General features: G+C 37.2%; 1 protein-coding gene across 1 annotated transcript in view; it reads right to left on the bottom strand.

The window, feature by feature from the left end:
- Positions 1–24,071, bottom strand: part of OTUD4 (OTU deubiquitinase 4) — a 46,224-nt gene that overhangs the window by 5,035 nt on the left and 17,118 nt on the right. Inside the window, exons 6-20 of the mRNA XM_030312993.1 lie at positions 23,637–23,718; positions 21,915–22,047; positions 18,146–18,203; positions 17,480–17,597; positions 17,327–17,391; positions 14,573–14,667; positions 13,213–13,313; positions 12,914–13,100; positions 8,450–8,612; positions 6,443–6,566; positions 6,089–6,144; positions 5,494–5,571; positions 3,380–3,518; positions 2,341–2,601; positions 1,347–1,387 (exon numbers count right to left, since the gene is read on the bottom strand). Coding sequence (XP_030168853.1) covers positions 1,347–1,387; positions 2,341–2,601; positions 3,380–3,518; positions 5,494–5,571; positions 6,089–6,144; positions 6,443–6,566; positions 8,450–8,612; positions 12,914–13,100; positions 13,213–13,313; positions 14,573–14,667; positions 17,327–17,391; positions 17,480–17,597; positions 18,146–18,203; positions 21,915–22,047; positions 23,637–23,718 — 1,701 coding nt within the window. The remainder of the gene's footprint in view (positions 1–1,346; positions 1,388–2,340; positions 2,602–3,379; positions 3,519–5,493; positions 5,572–6,088; positions 6,145–6,442; positions 6,567–8,449; positions 8,613–12,913; positions 13,101–13,212; positions 13,314–14,572; positions 14,668–17,326; positions 17,392–17,479; positions 17,598–18,145; positions 18,204–21,914; positions 22,048–23,636; positions 23,719–24,071) is intronic.

Raw genomic sequence — 24,071 nt, 5'->3', positions numbered from 1 at the left:
AATGTCTCGTGCCTACCAAGACCATATAATCACTGTGATATGGAACATGAAAAGGAATTACAAAATTCAATCACTGCTCTAAGATTCCATTCTTTATTCCTATCTAGAAATGAACCCAAACTCCTGGTACTGAGGTGACAGGAGACAATGTAATGAACTCACCCACAGATTATCATAATCATTAATTCCATCCTTTGGATATAACTACATCCCAGATCTGTAACTAGATCCCAGAAACAACCACCATTAAGCACTTGAGCTGCCATCTTTGAATAGCTCAATCGCTGGTTGTTTAGCTTGACCTGCATTTGTATTCTGGCTCCACCACTAACTCACTGTGTGACCCCATGCCAACTAGTTAATGGGTCCGGACCTTTCTGTTCTACCAGAAAAATATTGCTTTAGAAGTAGATGATCCCCAGTGTTAAGACTCCACAGGTCTAGGAGCCAGACCCAAGGGCATTCCAACCGCAAGGATTAAGTCAGAGAAGGTAATACTGAAAATAATCCGAATCCTTCCCCTGCAAAGGGCCAGCTAACCACCAAACATGAAGAAAAATGTACCAGCTAATTGGCAAATTAACCAATTAGCTAAAGCCAACATTAGGTAAATATAAAACAAGGCAGTGAATACAGTAGACGATAAAATTAATTAAGTCTCCTTGTATGAACTCACCGGTAGATTACAGTACAGCAATTCATTTCATATTTTAATAGTCTAAAACCCACAGAAATTAATCTAAGACAGGAGCTAACACATCAGGACACAGAGTTCTCCAGCCTCTCTTTCTGAGGCAAGTTATTTCTAGGTTGACTACTTCCCAAAGGATAGCTCTGCTATGCTCGTGAACACACCACCTCCCATAGGAGAAGTTTTACAAGGTTTTTCCTTCTTCCTTTCAACAAATGAGGTAGATGGAAGAGTATTATCCACATAACACAAACGAAAAAAGCTAAGATACACTAAATGACTTGCCCAGAGACAGGCAGCTAAAAAGTGATGAAGCAGAATTTCAAACCCAGATCTTCCACTAAATTCCCCAATGAGGGCATTTTCACTAGGCTGCCCCAGGGATGAGGACTATTTCCTGAATATATTCACAGGGTTAAACCATTTCCAGTTAAAAAAAAAACAAAAACAAAAACAAAACAAGCAAGTTCTAGAGCCTCAACCACTACCAAAAACACACAATACAGTGCTGAAAATCCTAGTTCTTAAAATAATGTGATCTAGTAAACCTTAGGTTGTTATTTACCGACAGGGTAGGAGTTAAGATTATTTAAATACTGATAATTTAAAACAGCATTAACTTAAAACCAACTTTTAAATGATAAAATGTAAATACCTTTACACCAAGATTAAAGAAGAATCGAAGAATGTTCTTATCTAAAAATAAATAACAATAATTACTAAAATCATACATTCAAAAAGGTTTTTTTTTCCCATTATCCTCAAACAATATAGCTCTGAAGACAATTTTGCCTACTCAAATTGTTTCCTCTAAGGTAAAAACTGTAATAACCCAAATCAAGTTCTGTTACTGTAAGGTAATTCCAGGTTCAATATGCTTTGTCTGTGCTAACATCTAAGTCCTAAAATGGCTTAAATTGAGATTTTTATCTGATTAAAATTAATTTTGTGTGAAGGAAATTCAGGTGTTCAGTGTATTTGTTTCTCAACTTCTCTGTGGGGTTTTAAAAATTACGAAATAAAAATGTTGGGGGATAAGAATAAAATCAACATAAACCTAACTCGTTATTAACATTAGAAAGTATTCATTCAACATTAACCAGTTATCCATAGACTCAAACATCAAACCACTAATAAAATTGTCCACAAAATCCAGGTAAAGAGCATAAAGTCACTGCATTACTCTTTCAATTTTTCTACAGACAGAAAATTCTGCAAACTAAAATTCCTTTTAAAAAAGGCAAACTTAAAAGAAATTCTTAAAAAATACATAGTTATATTCATTCCTCTCATTTTTTTCATGGAAAAACAGAAGTGGTCTCAAAACCCAGTCCAGTGATGAGAAAACTCAGTAATGCTTAGTCACCTAGTTGGTGACATTATTAAAATTTAACTCAAAATGGTTTTAGGCTGCTTTTGAAAAAAATGACATACAGGAGGGATAGTTACTAAATATACAAAAACCATATTCCAATCAAACACAAGCTGAAACAAAGTGAATGCCTCATAGCCAAATCCTTCTCTCCCTACAGTCAGCCCTTCGGGTTCCTCCTAAGTAACATAACCTCTGACCCCTATTCACATTTCCTGCTGAACCCATATCAGTATTTGATAAATAAAATCATTCTGAACTAGGAAAAGGATCTCACCTTTAGGCAGGTCCTCCCCGGTGTGACACAGTGAATAAGGTGGTGCAATGGCTCGATCTCCCTTTTCATTGTAAGGAAACCCAGGGTAGAGTGGGTCCTGGTAAAGGCTCAACGTCTGAGGCAAAGGCATCAAGGGCTGGTTAACTGCCTGTATTGACACAGGAACTGGAGAGGGTGTTAAATGAGCTTGGGACACAGCAGAATCAGGTCCAGTAGTCAGAGTCTGTGTCACTGACAAAACAGGAATTTGAGCAGGGACACCTACAAAAGAGAAAAAGGAAGCACAAGCTATAAAAAGGTGAAAATATTTCTCCCTAAAATACAAGTCTACATTAAGCTAAAAGGTAAAGAATGCTGTACAACTAACATAACTGATAAAAAGAAGCATTTAAGCAATCTTTTATTGATTATTAATTATTAACCTTTTACTTTTTATTAAGCACCTTTTATACCAACTAAGGACCCTCTGAGACACACAGGAGGAAATGAGGCCAGGAAACAAGCCTTGAGTCAATGTCCTCTAATAGTAGCTCTTACAAATATGAGCAAGACACACAGCCTGGCAAAAGGTTCAATGGCTGGGGCAGGGGGAGTATCAAGTGCTGGTCAATGGGAAATGCAAACTGTGATTGTCAGTGCTGAGCAATCGAAGCAACTAGTGGGGACAACCAGCTCAAACATTTTGCTCCTGAGATCCTGAGGGTACATGTCGAATACCAAATTAAACTGGTCTTCCCATGCTAGAAGCAGGGCAAAACAGAGGATCACAAAAAGCTCTGTGAGGCTCCACACGCCTAACCCTGCTCTGAGGTCAAGCTATCAAGAATTTGAAGTCTCTGGGGTGCCTGGTTGGCTCAGTCAGCAGAGTGTGCAACTCTTGATCTTGGGGTCACTGAGTTCGAGCCCCACGTTGGAAAAAGATTACTTGAGAAAATATTTTTAATAATAATTTTAAAAGTTTAAAAATAAAGAACTTAAAGTCTCTGACTTGGAAAGCTTTCGTTGGCTGGTTCAAGGAGCTTTTTAATTCTTATCTAACCTGTTGGTCCGAAAGTTGTAGGTTCACTTGGCCAGGCTGGCACAGTGGCTGGTAAAGAAGGCACCGCAGGAGTTAGATGTACCTCTGGAGAAACTAGAAGGGGAGCTGGATTTGACAAAGACACATGTTCTGCTGGCTTCTTCAAGAGAGGGGGTGGAAAAAGACAAAAGTTCATTTTGCTTAACACTAATTTTAACACCAAATGTACCCTGAGCTGCCTTTTACATAACTACAGCTTCTATATAGATTTTTCTGATCTCAGAAATGAAAAACACAGTAGATAAAATTTCCACACAAATTTAATCCTAACCAAGGATTGCCTACCAAAAGTCACAGAAGACACTGGCAGAGACATAAACTCTAAAGCATCTTAAATAATGCTTTTCAGGAAAGAAAGAAAAATCACTGAAATCATTTTGAAATTCACGAGTTATTTAGAACTGCTCTTCACACACAGATATACCATAAACTGTATGCTTTCTAACGAACATGAAGAATGTTAACTGAGAGGCAAGGAAGGACTAAGAACTTTATTCCTATATTAGACTGAGACCCTCCCTTCTATAAAGTGTTAAAGATTCAGACAACTCTTTAGGAAGTTTTAAAATACTGCAGGGGCGCCTGGGTGGCGCAGTCGGTTAAGCGTCCGACTTCAGCCAGGTCACGATCTCGCGGTCCGGGAGTTCGAGCCCCGCGTCAGGCTCTGGGCTGATGGCTCAGAGCCTGGAGCCTGTTTCCGATTCTGTGTGTCCCTCTCTCTCTGCCCCTCCCCCGTTCATGCTCTGTCTCTCTCTGTCCCAAAAAAAAAATAAATAAACGTTGAAAAAAAAAAAATTTTTTAAATACTGCAGTAATTTGTAATTTCCCTTCAAAAATCGAATTTTCAAGCCAACCCAACCCACCATAAAAATAACACAAGACACCAAATATTAAGTTTATTCAAAATCAATTCACAAGTAAGGCTTCTATGTCCAAAATATGGTGATTATAAAAATAACATTCCAGGTGGCACCTGGGAGGCTCACTTAAACACCCGACTCCTGATTTCAGCTCAGGTCATGATCTCACAGTCAGTGGGTTCAAGTCCTGTGCCGCACTCTGTGCGGACAGCTCAGAGCCTGGGGCCTACTTCAGATTCTGTGTCTCCCTCTCTCTCTGACCCCTGCCCCTATGCTCTATCTCTAAAAAAATAAATGTTAAAAAAATTTTTTTTTAATAAATAACATTCTACAGAGGAATGTCTGGCTGGCTCAATCAGTAGAGTATGTAGCTCTTCAGGTTGTGAGTTCAAGCCCCACACTGTATGCAGAGATTACTTCAAAATAAAATCTTTAAAGGGGCACATAGGTGGCTCAGTCCCGTAAGTGTCTGACTGATTTCAGCCCAGGTCATGATCTCACTGTCATGAGATCTGAACCCCACCTCAGACTCTGCAAGGACAGCAAGCAGCCTGCTTGGGATTCTCGGTTTCTCTCTCAAAAAAAAAAAGTCCACAGAAACAGAACATTCTAGACTAAGCAACAAAAGAATTACAGATGAATCATAACTGTACCCAAATTATGACGCCAGAGTAAATCCTCCCAATTTGTTTATTATTTATTTAAGAGAGAGAGAGAAAGAGAGAGAAAGAGAGGGAGAGGGAGAGAGGGAGAATGGGGGAGAGGGGCAAGAGAAAGAGAGAATGCTAAGCAGGCTCCAAACTAACAGAGGGGCCCTGATGCTGGGCTTGATCCCACTAACCATGAGATCATGACCTGAGCTAAATAAATTCAAGAGTCGTATCCTCAAACAACTAAGCCATCCAGGCACCCCTGGGTTTCTTTCTTCTTTGTATGATCATTTAAAAACAGGGGCACCTGGGTGGCTCAGTCGGTTAAGTGTCCAACTCTTGATTTTGGCTCAGATCAGGATCCCAGGGTTGTGGGATCGAGCCCCATGGTCATGGGATTGAGTCCCACAATGGACTCTGCGCTGACAGCATACAGCCTGCTTGGGGTTCTCTCCCTCTCTCTGCCCCTCCCCCACTTGCTCTTTCTCTCTCAAATAAACATTAAAAAAAGAAGAAAAACCCCACAGAATGAAGCATTCAATGTCAAATTCAACAATGTACTTACTTGCTCTGCAGGTGGGCATTCTAATTTCTTTGACTTTGATGGTGATGAAACTCTTGTACATTTCTCATCACTAACATTCTTTAGAAGCAAAACAAAAGCAAAACTTTATGTCAAAAACCCAAATTCTATGATAATCATGGTTGTCTACAGTTCACCCTACCTGCACCTGACTGAACCCTCTCACGACTAAGTATTTTTTCAATTATACCTGGTCTTAAACAGGTAGATAACTTGGCCTGCACATCTTGATCCTATCAAACTATTAGACAGTTTTTACTGGGAACGTGATTTCAAAAATCTCTAAAAATCTCAATCTATATACAGTAATGGAAAGTAAAGCTACTCTCCACCAATTCAGATAGGTGATCATCATGTAGCCTTGAAGAAAAGGTTATAATTTGTGAGTGAATTCTCCTCAAGCACTATCATCTTTTCCCAATTTTTTTCCTCTGCTTTTCTACTTCTGTGACACGTAGTTATGAAATGATGAAATCACCTCCAGCCTCTCCTTTTACTTCTTCCTGCTATACTACCCACGATGTTTAAGAAGGAAAAGAGAGAAAGAAAAGATGCAATTAGTATTTAAAACATTTACCTCCAATGTGCTTGGCTCAGGTTTTTTATCCAAGTGCGAATGTCCATGGACAGAGTCTATAACAGACCAAGATAAAAAAGAAAACAGTATCAACCACTAGACAGGTCTGGTCTGAGGACAGAATAAAATATGAAGACAGAGCCTAAAGGACTATCTGAACTGTGTTTAGTCAGTGAAAAATGCAGTTTTCAGAATAACATTTAACATGCTTTAGCTTGAGTCAATGTGTCTCTGCAATAGTGAGATACATGACATTATACTGTTTAATGATTTAAAAAGGGTTCTTTCCCAATGTATGACTTTAAGCCAGGCACAGAGCTCTAGCATCTGCTTTCAAATGATGAAATAACATACCTTTATCTTTCCGTTCTTCGGTATCCATTCTCCGCCTGCTTCCTTTTCTATCACTTACATGTGACGATTTTCTCTGGACACATGGGTTGCTACTCTGAGAAGCTGACTGACTGACTGATGAGCTCTTAAAATGAACAAAAACCCAACACTTTGTTTTAAAGATTTACTCACAAATACATGAACAAAAGTCTTGTAATTAATCTTAACTTCATACAGCTGATCAGAAATCTCAATATTCATAGCCCTATGTCTTTATACTTCCAAAACTACAAAAAAATAGGACATGGGTTCATGTTTAATTAATACAGCAACAGCCTTATTAATAAACCAAAAATATCAGGCAATCAGACCATCGGCCTAAATTAGGAGTGAAACCCCCCCTTCAGGAAGTCACCCTTACCAAACCTTCACCTTGCAACCTACACTTACATTCTTTGCACCAAGAACAGCACTCCTCATACCAACCTTCAAAAGCAGCTATTGTAGGGCCACAGTCCTTTGTGAGGGAAAGGAAAAATACCCAAGTGCAAATTAGCAGATACAGTACACTAGGATTCTTACCACTGAAAATGCTGACCATCAGCAAATTACTTAAGCTCTGCATGCAAGCCAACCTTCTAACTGGTGAAACAAAGGGACTGGAGTAAGTCAGGTTTCCAAGCTAACCTATCACTGAAGTCCTTTCCTCCTCTAGCTCTTTGTGAATAAATGTTGCACACAGCTGAGAATAGGATCTCAGCCCTCTGTGGCAGGAGTTTTCTAGAAGACAAACCTGAGTCACTATCAAATCCAAGACAGGTCAACAGGTCTTAAAATGGTGAGTATGACAACCCATTTTAATAACCAAAAAATTTCAATTTATTCCATCGCATTTACAGTAGTTGTGTATTTATCATTCACTAACAACAGCAACAAAAAAAAGAAAGAAAGAAAAGAAAAAGCTAGGAGTACAAGCTTAAATGATTTGTACTTTTTTTATTATCTAAATGTTATGTTATGGGAAAATAACATCTATCACATTGGAGACAAATATACTTAGATATAGACCATGCCTAATGCACACACCGATTTGGGCACATCTTCCAATAACTAAGCTCCAACCCCTGTGCCAGACTGAACTGCTATTCCAGATTAGTGGTTTTCAACTGAGCATCTGATACTTCTAAAGGATTCCACAGAGGTCAGAGGACAGAGAGTGGAGTGTATGATGCTTTAATATTTTATACTGGTATACCTGGTAGCCTCCTGTAACGTTCTATTTCATTTGTTTAATCCATTGTTAAGAAAAAAGTGCCCAAGCACCATTCTGAATCACACAGCACTTGGTACTACTTACCAATATTTAAAAGACCACAGGCACAGGGCTACCACTACTTCCAAACTGAATTGGTTACCTTTCTCTCTATGCTGCCAATGAACCCTCCTCACAGAGCATTTTACTTCACTCTCTAGGAGAACTATTTTTCCTTCTGACTCCCCCAAAAGAATGAAGAAACCCAAGGGTAAGAGAACATTTCTTTCATCAGAGGGGTATTCATCATAGCCCAGCATCTGACACACAGAGCAAGGGCAAAGCCACAGGGTTACATATAGCAGCACCTCCCAACAGCCAATACTCTGACAACTCTTCTTGGATATATTAGGTCCTGGTGTATTTAGTAAAGGACACTGAAGAGTTTCCTGATTTTATAGATGTATCTTTTTTACTGAATGTGAACATCTATTGCATAACTAACAGAATAAATATATTCTGTTTTGGTTCAGGAGAAAATACTAAACTAGAAGTGAGCTAACCAATTTACTTGCATCAACTCTGCCAACAACTAGTAATATCTTCAGACCTCATCTTTTTCATGAATAATGTAAAAAGGAAGGGCAACTAAATGATCTTTAAGGTACCTTTCAGTTTAAAAATAACGAGTCTACCATTAGAAACTATGGTTTCATATAAAAACTGTATTAAGGACAGACTTCTAAACAACTTTTAAAATCTCTTTTTATACATACGGAAAGGGCTGGGAAAGCCTGTTCATCTCTGTTCTGAATCTCGTACAGTAAACGAGATTCTTCTATAGCTTGCTTCTCTCTGCGCTCTTCTGGGGAGAGGCCAAAATAGTTAGATTCTCGACTCGTGTGATCAAAATCCTCAGCTCTCTCACGATCAGGTTTTCTGTCAAATAAAACATTGTCATGAAAAAAAAAAAAAAGACAAAATGTTTGAGTACCTAAAATAAAATAACCTTTTTTGCAATACAGTATTTGACTAACTTAGCTACACTACGATATTACAGAACTTTTGATGGCCTAATAAATGTTCAGTAAATGGAAATTCCTGTAGCTCATGCTACATGACAGTCAAGAAGACTAACAGGGGAAAAAAAAGAAAAATATAACTCACTTCTAAATGATACAGAAATAATTGAGATTTTTTTTTCTCTTTTCATCAGGGCAGAAATTTAAACACTTATATATACTCTTTATGCCATATTCCAATACTTTCATAGAATTTACTTTTAAAAGAAAGAGAAAGTTATTAGTTTAAAACTCAAGAGCACTCTCATTTTCTGTACTAAGGGAAACATTCAAAGCAGACACCAGGACCATCTCCCGCTTTTTGGATGATACTGAAGAGAAATAGAAAGCTGAAAAGAATAAAAATTAAAATACACCCAACTAGATACTAACTGCAAATAAGACTACCATCACCTCATTTGGAAGTCTGGTCCAAGAAGGATGACAAAAAATACACAAGTAGTTTAATAGCCTGTAACATAACTCTAATGTTTTTATATGGCTTATAACTATTATAAGCAGTATGAATACTATTTCTACCATGTCAAATAGTTCCACAATAGTGGAAAATGAAAATCCAAAACCTACAGGAAAAACACACTGTCACAATACAAAAACATATAACTTCCTTTAAAGAGTGAGGACACAATGATACCATCTCATTTTTTTTATGTCCAAAATTACGAATAGCCTTTTCATGTCTTCGGATAGTCCCACTTAAAATCACACCCTAATTCCAATAGGGCAGATGTCAATCCCAATTGGGAGGCAGAGGAGCAAATGTGGACCTTCATAATCTTAGTTAAACCAGTCTTTCTCATATCCCAGAGAGGATTCAGCACATGCTACACATCTCTGGAAAGCTAACACTACCCTTATTACACTGTGTCCCATCACCCAAAACTGTCCATCTCACCCTCACCCACCACACAGCAAAAATCAAATCCTTCCTATTTGCATTTTGCTAAAGAAGAGATATCCGGCAATGACATTATTCCTTTTCAGCACTTGCACAATGAAAGCATCCATGTCAATCCTAGGTTTCTATTATATTTTATTATCTCCAAAGGGAGAGACCAATATCAGTAAGAAATGAGAAAGTGAGGTCTCACATCCAACATTACAATTATAACTTCTTTTATTCTATAAAAGAATTCAAAACGAATGTGTTAAATATAAGAAAGTCAAGATAAACCAATGGGCTTAAATCAATTGGACTATTAGTTATAAAATTCCATACTTTAGATTTTTTAATTATACAGAATTATCATTATTATTATTATCGAGTATTCAATCATCAGCAGTCTCTACATTTGTGTTAGTATACTAGTAAAATTCACCCTCACAACCACAGTGGAGAAGGTATACTAACTGCAAATACAACAGGCTCCTGTCATCAGTCAAATGTTAAAAATTCTTTGAAGTTTTATATCTATAAATCACCCACTGCCTTCTCCTATGAAGTGTTATAATATACAGCTAACACATTAAAAAAAAAAAAAAGATCCTAGTAAGACAATTTCACAATTGGTTATTCTACCAATTCCTAAGAGATTGGATACAACACGAGAAACACACCGGACATAAATTCAATCTGTAGTAAATAAAATCATACAGTTAGTTATTTAGTAGTGTATGTGTATTTTCTTTAATATTTAAAACACTAAAGAGTATCTGTGTTCAAGGGGAAAAAAATGATCCTTCTCAAGTCTACTAAAAAAGTGAGAATTTTATTAAAGGAAAATCTCAATTCTGCCTATGACATTCCTATATTTACTTCATATTTTTAGGTTTCCAAAGTTAATATTCAAAATAAGTTAGTCCTCTTAAACACTTTGCCTGCTTTGAATAAGAAGCTATTGGATGTTAATGGAGTCTAATGTCCAAACAACAAACTTCAGCCACAACTACTTGATTAATGGCTCCAATTCTGTCTGTGGGGAGCAATAACCCATGAGGAGCCCTGAATGTCCTGACACATTATTGCTGGGTTTGCCAAGAATTCAAGGCCCTGACTACTCCTTGCCGAGGGCAATTCTCAGGACTGTGTGTGTATGACTAACCTTAAGGGATGAAGTAACATCTTCAAGGATTTTTTTTAAATGAGTTTTTTATTCTTTGTTAACGCTTATTTATTTTGAGAGCACACGCATGCAGGCACGGCCGGGGCAGAAAGAGAGAGAATCCCAAGCAGGCTTCGCACTGACAGCTGGATGCAAGGCTCGATCTCATGACCATGAGGATCATGACCTGAGCACACCTGAGCCAAAATCAAAAGTCAGACACCTAACCGACTGAGCCACCCAGGCACCCCTCTTCTGAATGATTTTTAATCATTTGTTCTCATTAGAACTTTTGGAAAGTTGATTATGAATATATACCTACTTTTTACAAATACATAAAGTATCCCTGCAGGGATACACAAGAATCTGCTAACACAGGATGGCCTCTGCAGAAGGAAACTAGATCACTGGGAAAATAGGAATAGGAAGAATTATCAAATAAATAAACTTTTGAATGTTTTGGACTTTGAACAATATAATTTCCTACCCCTAATAGTTTGTTAAACTAAAAAGAAAAATGTTAGAGACTTGAAGTAGTGGTGTTTTTTTATGATTAAACTGTGCTTTTGTAATTCAAATCCTAAACCTTGGTACCTGTGCATATGACTTTACTTAAAAATAGAGTCATTGAAGAAGTAATCAAGTTAAGATGAGGTCATACTAGGGTAGGGTGGGCCCTAAATGCAAAATGACTGGTATCCTTATTAGAAGAGAGACAGACACAGAGGGAGAACTGCATGTGATGATAAAGGCAGAGAAGTGATGCATCCATAAACCAGGGAACACCAAGGACTGTAGGCAACACCACAGAGAGGAACATGAAAGAGATCCCCCGCCCCCAGCCTTCAGAAAGAACATACACCTACTGACAACTTGATTTCAGACTTCTAGCCTCCAAGACTGAAAATAAACTTCTGTTGTTGGGACACCTGGGTGGCTCAGTCAGTTGGGCATCTGACTATGGCTCAGCTGATGACCTCACAGTTCGTGAGTTCAAACCCACATGGGGCTCTGTGTGCACAGCAAGGAGCCTGCTTGGGATTCTGTCTCCCTCTCTGCCTCTTCCCCAGTCCCTCCCTCTCTCTCTCAAAAATAAACATTTAAAAAAAAAATTATGATCCTTAAAGCCACCCAGTTTGTGGTACCTTGCTATAATAGCCCCAGAAAACTAAGAGTGTATTTGTAATGTCAGCCTAGGAACCTACAACTGTCTAGAAGATGTTACATAAGCTGTCTTTAATGACAAAAAGTTCAGTATATTCCCAAGAAAGGGGAATGCCCAAAAGCTAAAAATAAAGGAACTTCAAACCAGAGCTAGATACATAAGCTGATGCTCTAACTGTTCAGGCAACTGGGGATAGGAGGTTTGGAATGGGTAAGGCATTGGTCACAGCAACCTAGGAGGGCTCCAGCATCCACAAGACACACGGCCACGTTTGCATGAAAAGGGCAGCCTCAACTTAAGACACATCCTCTCAAAGTTCCTCCAAAGGGCTATAAACTACTCCACAAAAAGGCAGATTAGGGAAAAAATAAAATCCACTGCACAGGAAAATTATGATCCTGAAGTTCATCTGTCTCCGGATATTCAGTCAGATTGCTAATATTCATGATTACATTTACTTACAAAACTTGTAGCCCCATTCAATATGAGACACATTACGACAAACAACCCAACCTTATCAGAACTAAACCAACCATTTTGGTTAAGTTCCTATATAAAGAGTATATAAAGGGAACATCCCCACCCAAGGAATAGGAATACAATTTGAAATTCAACATTTAACATATTACAAGCTACCAGAAAACAACTAAGTGCAAGAGTAAGATTTGGCTACAATAAGGTCTCCCAAGTCATTTGAAAAAAGTTATTCAAAAATAAAGATGCCTTACCTTCAAATTACTTAGACTTATCTGAAGAGAATTAGGTAATTCTAATAAATTAGAATAAAAATCTAAAAGAACTAAAATCTTCACATGGTATTTTATCATCAATACTTTTAATATACCATAGACAAGTAAATGAACAAAAAGTTGCAAATGTTTAAACTCACGTAATTTAGCACATAAAAGAAATGTCTCTCAATTTATATTTCTCTTGCATTCAGGAGGTTACCTTATGATCTGTGAGGGTGTCCTATTAAGATTTTTGTGCTCATTGGAGGGTTTCTGAGACTGTGACCCTGCAGAATGACTAGAGAATGCATGTGGTCTTATTCCTGAAGGATGCTGGAGTCGAGGAGGTAGTGCTGATGGAGCTTTTATTGGCTTGCTTTGATTCTTTGGCCCTCTGTAATCCATGTCTGTGACAAGAAGCCAAAAATACCTCATCATTTTCCTATAATAATAATTTTTAAAAAGCCCAAGTACCATCATCCCTCCTCCAAAGAAAGATTAATTGGACATAATCCTAACCAGAGTGGAAATTCTGTCCAGAAGTAGGTTTTCTCATCTTCTTCCCTGACACGGTGTTCCAGCTTTCTGAAGGAGGTGGTTTGAGGTTCTTCGGGGAGTGTCTTCAAAAGAAAGAAAAAGACTTATTATTTTCTTTTAATGTTTATTTACTTTGAGAGCAAGAGAGAGAGAGAGAGTTGCACGCACATAGAGGAAGGGAAAGAGAGAATCCCAAGCAGGCTCTGCGCTTCAGCACAAACCCAGCAAAGGGCTTAATCTCATGAATCATGAGATCATGACCTGAGCCAAAATCAAGGAGTCGAATGCTTAACCAACTGAGCCACCCGGGAGCTCCAGAAAGACTTATAGTAACAAAATATTCCTAGAAAGAAGATCAATTTTTAAGTATTCTGCATAAATATTTTCAATTTATGGAAGATTTTAGTTTTATAGTTTCTTAGATTAAAAATTAACGTACAAAGCATTTAGCAATCCTAAATTCTAGTCAACTAAGATGACATAAATCAAAAGCATATTTTCCAACCTAAAAAACTAAAGACTAAAAAGCTTTAATCACAATCTAAGCAAAAGATCAGATTAAAAAGGAATGACTGTTTATTCTGTTAGATGTGATGATAGTGCTATAGTTAAGGTAGGGAGGAAGGAGTCCTTACTATGTGAGAGAAACACATAAGCATGTTAAGTGTCTATAAGAAATGGTGTGGTGACGGGGATTTGCTTTAAAATATTCCATCCCATTCTCACTTTTAAAAAGGGGGCGGTTAGGGAGAACAGATTAGAAAAGATTACCAAATGCTGTCAGTTGCCGAAACAGGGTGATGCTTACACTGGGGTTCACTGTACTGTCTTTACATTTGTGTATTTGAAATTTTCCATAGTGAAGTTTAGGTGTGATTTATTACCCTTTTTTCTAATAAAGACAGCAGCAACTGAAACGAAAGGTGCTGTAAAGTGAGACTGTGGCAGCAAGTCAGCCACAGTATTTCACTACTCCATATGACATTTACTGAAAACTAACTACATGCAATGCAGTGTTAAATGAAAATTAGAAATGAACATTGGCCCCTGTCCTCCAATGCTCCCCACTTTACAGTTACAATTTATAGCCAATTTCCCAAACTGCCTTTGTGACAAATGGCACATTTGAAACTGTAAGCAAAACAAGTTTTTAAAATGTTAACACACAAAACACAAAATTTAAACTCAAACTGCTGTTTCATAAGATCTAAACAAATCCATTTCCTACTAAGAGGCAGTATTTTTGACTGTATTTATAAACACACAGGGCCATTTAGAATTCCTCATGACTTAAGCTAAATGGAAGAGACCGTAAATGTCTTAGTTGAAGAGTAGTACATACTTCTTTCCAAGTTCTTCGACCAAAACTGGCCCATTCTCAGAGTGAACCCCTTGAAAGTCTGCATTAGAAAATTTTCCATTGTGATCCAACCTAACCTGTTGAACAATTCCAGAAAGAAGAAATCAGTCACCTGCTTCCTTTGCGTTAATGATCACCTTTTAAATTTTTATCATTTTCAATTAGAGAGATGACGACTATACACTGTTAAAAACAAAACCAAGTTCAAAAGGGTACACCATAAATAATATTTCTCTGACCTCCCAGGCCTCTGTAGCTCTAGCTAAAATAAAGACTTTTCTTTGTGTACACTTCCAAAATTTTATGAACTGTTTTTGCAAGTAATTCAGGGAGAAGCAAGAGCACAATCAAGGCAGCATGTCCTGGTTCTGAACAAAGGACTATAGCACTGCACACACCAGGATTCTAGGCCCATCTTTTTTGTACTTACCAGCAATATGACCTTTGGCAAGATACTTATGCTTCAGTGTCCTCCCATGCAAAATGGAGCTAATAATAGTACCTACATCACTCATGGAGATGGAATGAGGCACATAGGATATACAGAATGGACACTAACTGCAACTTTGCACACAGCAACCACTCTATGAATGAGAGCAACTATTATTTTAATTACTACTGTCTTCTTACTTTTCCAATATTGAAAATGTATAACTGAGACCTTTTTGCCCTCTAAAAATAGATCCATCCTATGTTATCTAATATACAACTGTATTACCCAATAGCAATCTGTGACCAGAGAAAGCCTTTCAGTTTCCTCCTATAGTCAAACGACACTCAATGAACAGGGCTGATCACTGCACTAAAGCCCAATGTACAGCAGCTTCAACTTAACCTACTTTTTTTTTTTTTAACTAGATCAAAATCCTAAAGCTGAGGTTTCATTATTCATTAAACACAAAAGGACCCTTTGCCTTCCTCTCTTCAAGAGTCTAACAATAAAACATACCTTTCTGAAGTTAATTTGTACCAAAAACTTAAACTACATCTTATATGCTTGAGTATAAATGCACCTTTGAGTCATAGCAAAACAATCAGTTTCCAAACAGATTTCAATTAAATTTTACCTGAAATAGTCTAGTAGATATAGAAACAAAATACTCTTTAAAAAAAAAAGCAAGTATCTGCTTAGCATCTACTTTACAAACAGCATGTATTTTACTAAAACCAACTGCAACCTCAAAGGAAATATGCATGATTTAAAACAATGAGTAACAGTTTTAGTGATGCAGCATAAGATAAGCATTCTTCTCTGTTAAGGAGGAGTGAGAAGGGAAGGAGGAGCCCTAAACTCCAGATTTACTCTTTTGGTTTTTTCCAAATCACTGTAACAAAAAATTCCACAATTCTGTTCTATGATTATACCACATTTCTGACAACTCCGTAAGGAAGAACCTAAATGAATCATATCTTCTTCTTCCACTTTCAAACACCTCAGAATCAGAACACTTTTACAACTTCTTAAGATAGATGGTCTTTGATGCTGGTAATCCTGGTCAACTGGCTTTTTACAAACTACTTTACCACACAGGAAATGAGTGTTACCTCTACAAGGAAAAATGTTTGTCAATGGCTATTTTAAAGTAGTTTGTAAAAGGCAACACTTTTCAATGAAAACCATATTTTTACGAACATTATCTTCAAATAGTATTTGGTTATTTCTATCACCAAATAGTATATAGGTTATTTCTGTCTTGGAATTAGTATTTTATCATAAACAAAAACAGTAAAGGAACCCTGGAAATTACCCAGAGTTTCTCCAGCCTTGGCATTACTGACACTAGACTGAACAAGCGTTTGTTGGGGGCTTGGGGGGATGCCCTGTGCACTGTAGGATGTTTGGCAGTATCCCTGGCCTCTACCCAGTAGATGTCAGTAGCACCTCCCCAGTTGTGGGACTACAAAAATTGTCTTCGAACATTATCAAATGCACAGTGAGGATTGCAAAATCACTCTAAGAACTGATATAATCCAAATTTCCCCTTTTCCAATCCGCTACTTAAATCCAGAGCAATAGTTTATTCAAAGTAAATGGCATGTTTTCACTCATATGTGGATCTTGAGAAACTTAACAGAAGACCATGGGGGAAAAGAAGGGGGGGGGGGGAGTTACAGAGGGAGGGAAGCAAACCATAAGAGACTCTTAAATACACAGAACAAACTGAGGGTTAATGGGGGGGGTGGGGGAGAGGGGAAAGTGGGTGATGGGCACTGAGGAGGGCACTTGCTGGGATGAGCACTGGGTATTGTATGGAAGTCAATTTGACAATAAATTATATTAAAAAAAAAAAGTCAATGCCAAAACTTCCTTACTATTCACTCTTTTCTCAGTCTAACATAAAACCATTATGTATCTATCAAAATCTTCCCAGATGACTTCCATAAAACTGACCTGTAATGTCAAGTTCAAATCAATTTTGGTAATTTGCCAACTGTAATGAAAGTATCTAAAAATCTAAAGTGCTATTGCTGCTTCTTTCAAACAAGTAATATCAAAGACTGACATTGTTCTTAAAGATCATGTGATGGGACACCATCGACATATACACAATTTTTATAACATATTCTAATGGATCAAAAAGCTAAATATTTACAACTATTAAAATGTGTATGTGATAAAATATCTTCTAAAATCTCCAATTAACAACACATCAAACTTGAGCTGTTTTCTTAGATCCTATTAGAATAAAATAAGATTTCAAGTAAAATCTTTTCTTCCTCTACATAATCACTTACTTGGCATTTATCTCCAACTTCATACTGTAAGCCAGCAGCAATGGAATAATCACGTTTTTGTTGAGCTGTAAACAATATCAGAATATCAAGTTGACTTATTTTCAAATGCCGCAAAGCAAATTTAAGGAAAATACACAGATTTTTTTAACTCACCTTGCTTAGACTTCAGCCAAATTTCATATTCCACATTTCTATAGACTGCTGGATTAAGTGACTTAAGAACCTTTCTTGACAAAGGAAGGCTAGGAGAGTTCCCATTGTTTTTCGGGTGCTAAACAAAGTGAGGAAGTCCAATCAACACAGAAATGCTTTTAAAACACTTTTGAGATACGTACAAGAGTAAAATCAAATAAAGAAGAAAACTTACAAAATTAGGAAGCCTTATTACACTTTGTCAACTTCAATTTAAATTTAAAAAGATTTTTGGGGCGCCTGGGTGGCGCAGTCGGTTAAGCGTCCGACTTCAGCCAGGTCACGATCTCGCGGTCCGTGAGTTCGAGCCCCGCGTCAGGCTCTGGGCTGATGGCTCGGAGCCTGGAGCCTGTTTCCGATTCTGTGTCTCCCTCTCTCTCTGCCCCTCCCCCGTTCATGCTCTGTCTCTCTCTGTCCCAAAAATAAATAAACGTTGAAAAAAAAAAAATTTAAAAAAAAAAAAAATTTAAAAAGATTTTTAATTAAAAAATAAAAAATAAACTAGGAAGCCACCAAAATTTTTCTCACAGTCAGATGATCCTGACTCCACTGAAAATGTTAAAAAAAATTAAGACTAAATTCATGTACTTATAAGGAAGAACTAGTTAAAACCATTAAGAAAAATACCTGATCACTTGACAAGGGTTTAACTCCATTCACATCATTAGCGGTGGTAGTTTTACTCCTACAAAGAAAGAAATATAACCTTAATTAAAAGTACAAAAGTATGTTTATGCAATTAACATATCCTAACCTCATATAAACATCTCCAAAGTCACAGTTATGTTCCAAAAAGTTAAAGCTATATTCCAGTGAGCTCCTAAAAGTCTCAGTATAAAGGTGTATTTACACACATACATACATATGTATGTATATAAGATATAAGTCAAAAAGTTTTTTATCAGTAATTCTTTTTTTTAAATATTTATTTTTGAGAGAGAGACAGAGACAGCACACAAGCGAGCAGGGGACAGGCAGGGAGACAAAATCTGAAACAGGATGTAAGCTCTGAGCTGTCAGCACAGAACCCTACGTGCCCATGCGAACTGTGAGATTATGACCTGAGGCCAAAGTCAGATGCTTAACCAACTGAGTCACCACGGTGCTCCTCAGTAAGTCTTATTGTATGGCTCAATCAAAAAAACAGAAACAAACAAAAAACTGTTAAATTTAGGTGCATAGAAAAGTTCAGTTTATAAAAACATTCAATGTAAAAATGTCCTTTTAATATACAGATGAGGCTCCATTAAACAAAATACTCCACAGCAATCTAATGAGAGCAGACACAAACTAAATTTAGTCATCAGTGTGTTAAATGCTGATAAGTGCTATCTATGGGATGGGGTGGGGGCCAGGTAGCAGAAGTGATAGTTTTGACACAGGCTCAAACAATAAAAATTAAATAAAAATAATAAAAAATGACTTGCTGAGATGCCTTTTTGAATAAAGAATTAAAGGTGATGAGACAGCAAATCATATGGCTATTTAGTATTCCAAGCAGTATTCCAAGCTGTTTCAGGAGAACAGCAAGTGGAAAGACCCTAAGGTGGCCAAGAGACTGGCAAAGCTGGAATACAGTGATGGCAGGTCAAATGGGAGATGAGAGGAGAAACTACTTACAGTCTTCTGTCCTACATTTCCTCCTTAGTAAATCAATCTCTAGTCTTCAGAACAATCTCCAAATGGATGCCCTCAGCAATATTTAACAGACCCCAAGCATCTTCAGTCTAGACTAAAAAAAAAAATCACCGACAATTTCCACTACTTTAGGACTAACCAATACGAATGTGAAAAGAATCCAGGCACAAGAGTATAGTGACATCCTTGGTCTTTCCTCCTTATTACCAAGCTATGCCAATCCAATCTATGCCACAATTATGTGGCATTCTTCTTTAATTGAAGCCTTGTCCTCCTTAAGTCAGACATAATACAAATAAAAAAGTATTAGCAATGCAACAAAAAGTTAATTTAAAAAAGGCTTCCATGTTCCAAGGGCTACACTAGCACAGTATAAAAACATTGTGCATTACAATAATCACACCTTTTCTTGTAAACTCCAACATACTACCCTTAACTCCATACTTCATGTAATTCATCTGCCATATCAGACCCAACTGTTGCTAAAACTATTAGCAACCAAAGGGCATGTGCCGAAGTCCCTAAGTCCCGCCACACCAACCACAAACAATAAGTTACAACAAGCTAGTCATTCTCTCCCTCAACTTCCCCTATGTTCAATGGCACATCCTAATCAGACAGCTGTCACGTTAAATGACAGAGCAGAACTTCCATCTGTTCAAGTTAATTAGCCTATTCTAAAATTAAATTTACCATAGCAGACACAGATTCTAACATCATTTCCCTCTTACAAAGAAATGGTAGTCAATCAAGTTTTCCGACAAGAATCAGAAAAACATAATTCAACAAATGCCTGGAATTTCAGATAAAAGGGGATATATTTTAAGGGGTGCCTGGGTGGCTCAGTCGGTTAAGCATCGACTCTTTAATTTCGGCTCAGGTCATGATCTCAGGATTTGTGAGATCAAGCCCCGTATCAGGCTCTGCACTGACAGCATGGAGCCTGCTCGAGATTTTCTCTCTCCCTCTCTCTCTGCCCCTCCCCTGCTCATGCACATACTCACTCTCTCTCAAAATAAATAAACGTATAAGAAAAAAAAAAAAGATATATAGAAGTATTTAATGAAGAATTAGATATCCTAAGTCATAATTTCATTTATTTCTCTAGTTTTACAGTATATAACACCAAATAGGATTTTTTTTTTTTAAACATTTATTTATTCTTGAGAGACAGAGAGTGAGCATGAGCAAGGGAGGGGCAGAGAGAGCCAAAGCAGGTTCTAGGCTGTGAGCACAAAGCCCAATATGGGGCCCAAACTCATGAACCATGAGATCATGACCTGAGCCAAAATCAAGAGTCAGCCACTTAACCGACTGAGCCACCCAGGCACTCCCCCGGCACCGCCTTTTTTTTCTCTTTTTTCAAGTAGATACCTTCATACTCTCGCATACTAGGAATAATATATTTTTAGCTCTACTAGGAATTGAATACAATAGGTTCTTATAAAATACACAGTAAATGTCTTAATATTGTCGACAAAAACTAATGAATGTTGAACACGGTATCTAGCAATTACGCTATACACTTTACACATTATTTCATTTAATTCTTACAAATTCCCTCCTTCAAGGAAATACTAATATATCCTAATTTTATAGCTATAGAATTAGGACCTGCTAGTGAATTTAAGTAACTTGCCCGAGGTCTAGTTAGTTGGCAGGAAGCCAGGACTGAAACCAGGTTTGGCTGTCCACAGCCCCAAGCTTTTAATCACTACCCTAATATATCCCATCATCCTGCATGGAAAAAAAAACACCTCAGAGACTCCAAGTTAAAAGATGCTTGTTCACCCCTCTTTCTCTTTCCTCCCCCTCTCATGCTCTCTCTCTCTTAAAAATAAATAAACATTAAAAAAAAATTTAATAAAAAAAAGGGGGGGGGGGCACTGGGTGGCTCAGTGGGTTAAGCATTCAACTCCGGCTCAGGTCATGATCTCGTGGTCCTTGAGTTCAAGCCCCGCTTGACAGCTCAGAGCCTGGAGCCTGTTTCAAATTCTGTGTCTCCCTCTTTCTCTCTCCTCCCTGGCTCATGCTCTCTCTTCTCAAAAATAAATAAATGTTAAAAAAAAAAAAAAAGATGCTTGTTCACAACCTAAACAGAGGTATTATTCAGAGCTGTTCACATACTTATACCCCAACTTGGGACCTTTATTATCCAAAAAAGAAAAAGAAAGGCGTTAGAATCTAAGTTAAAAAAAAACAGTAAGAGAAAGTCAAGGAGGGGAGCTTGGGTGGCTCAGTCAGTTAAGGTCCTGGATGACCTCACAGTTTGTGAATTCAAGCCCCATGTCAGGCTCCACACTGACAGCACAGAGCCTACTTGGGATTCTCTCTCTCCCTCTCTTTGCTCCTCCCCTGCTCTCTCTCTCAAAATAAATAAATAAATATTTTTTTAAATATGCTAAAGAAAGTCAAGGAAATAAAAAATGGCTCTTTTGCATCACTGGATACATAAACAATTACCTGGTTAACCTTAAAATTTTACATTACACACACTATAAATCTATTCTATACATATACATCTAGATTATGTAGAAATAAAGCCTAGCAGCCAAAACATCAACTTCAAAAACAATCCCATAATAGAAATTAGATAAAATCAGTGGCAGGAAAAAAGAAACTGGGACTGCAGGTTGCTGTATTTCAGGAATACCATTCATAATCTCTATATGTGAGGCAAATCCATGCAGAAACATTCGTTGAACTGTTTCTTTGTATGGCACTATAAAGACATTTTAGGACTTAAATTCATTCTTACTTGCAACTGTCATCCTCTGAATCTGATACTTCACTGTTGTTTTCATCAGCTACTTCAGAGGTGTCTAGCCCCATCAAAATTTTACTAACATCAGTTTTAAACACCTTTTCATACAGCAATTCATAAAGGAGAGCTGCAATTAATAAGAGAAATATTATGCAACACTAATTTTATGTTTTAACATAAAATTGACAATGTCCATTGCCCAGGCCTCTAAACTATGCACCTGTCACACTTTATGATTAATAACACAATTTAATCAGGAAGTTATCTAGAGAGCAACTAGAATTTCTGTCTGTGCTATTAATTCAAAATCATTACATAAGATACTGTCATTTTTAAAAACACAAAAGGGTATCATAAGTGTAAAACAAATATGACAATAAAAGCTAAACATGCATACTGAGCAACTGCTACATTCCATGCACTGTGTGAAGCCTCTATGTATGGTCATATTTAATAGCCCAGCAGTCAAGTGTTATTATTCTAACTGTACAGGTGAGGAAACTTGAGAATATGAGATGTCACACAACGTGCCCAACCTTAAGAGACTCAGATACTGGATAGAAAACATTTCACAAGGGACTTAAAAAATAAATGTATTCTCAGCAGTCACTGAAGGAAAGAACTATATTCAGACAACTTTTTTGCTTTTAAAAAAACCCTCCAGGAACCATTGAAATATTTATTACCAAATACTTAAAAACAAATTACACATGGCATTTAGGACTCTCATTTGGTTATATCGCAGTGATCTTTATGAAATTAAAAATTCATCAACAGGTGCCCACCCTTTAAATGAGTCCCCAAAAAGACCACCTTCTCACAGATCACCTTTCTTCCACCCCTGATTATCATTCAAACCACAGGCACTGACAAGTACAGGTAAGGTAGGCTCCAGGAGCTATCCTTCCTAAAGCTGAAATGTTTAAATTTTAACCAGCTGGAAGAGAAGCACACAGCCCAAGATACAAATAGACTTTTGTATCTCAAAACAGATCAATCAATTTTAAAAACTGCACTACACATATCTTTACTGGTCACGACTAGCTTAAGAACAGAGGAAAGAGCTGCTACAGGCCCAGCATTGCTGCTCTGTGTGAGTGAGGTGCACTTCATCAGATAGATGGATAAAGGAAATAAAGGTAAGAAGAAGAAAGAAACTACTAAAGCGGTGACTCTCCACTGGGGAAGGAGAGGGGATTTTATCCTCCTAGGAAATACCTGGCAAAATCTGGACAGATTTCTTTGCTTGTCGCAATGGGAAAGAGAACTCTCTACACAGCATATGCCAAGGACACTACTAAACGTCTCATAATGCACACAACAGCTCCGACAGAGTTATCTGACCCAAAATGTCAATAGTGCCAAGGTTAAGAAACCCTGCTTGCTCTAGAGCCAAAACAATCAAATGCTTGATTTGTTCACTTAGATTTTCAAGGTCTACACTAACAACTTTAAAAATGCATACAAATCCTTATTACTGAAATGAAAGACTGCAAGAAAGAAAGAACTTCATATTTACAGGTTGAACTCAAGCTACTAGCTCCATTTTTTCCTAGTCAAACAAGTTTTTAATAAAATATTAACATTTTTGCTAACCTGAGATTCTTCGTGTATCTTTTTATACAACAAAACAGAGTATATTTTCTTTGACTTGTCTGCATTGACTAGATAGCCGACAAATATAACTTCCCATACAAGCACAAGGGTGATACTTACATTGACACATTGCAGAGTTCTCTTTATACTTTATGGGATAGACAATATCATAATGATTTCCATTTGAAAAACACAGTAATACCTGAAAGGGAAAAATTAAAGACATCTTTTAGCCCTTCATATATGACACTTACATAGCAACTTATACCTCCAATTTCTCTTACTAGTAAATAATTTCCAAATAGAAGATGATTATTTTAGAAGGAACCTAAAGCTCCAAGTTGGTCAATTATGGTACATCCAATGCTGAAATGTTACACAGCCATTAAATTAAAAAGTTCTTAATGATGGGGAAATGCTTATAGGATACAAAAACTGGACACAATACATGAAAACAACATGATTTCAACTATTTAAAAAGACCATTAAAAGACTGTAAGAAATATTAAATACTCCAAAACCATATTAAAATGCTTACCTCTAAGAGGCACAATC

The sequence above is a fragment of the Lynx canadensis genome, chromosome B1 (genome assembly GCF_007474595.2).
Source record: "Lynx canadensis isolate LIC74 chromosome B1, mLynCan4.pri.v2, whole genome shotgun sequence".
NCBI lineage: Eukaryota > Metazoa > Chordata > Mammalia > Carnivora > Felidae > Lynx > Lynx canadensis.
The sequence above is the reverse complement of the archived record's forward strand: the minus strand, read 5'-3'. Positions and strand labels throughout refer to the sequence as shown.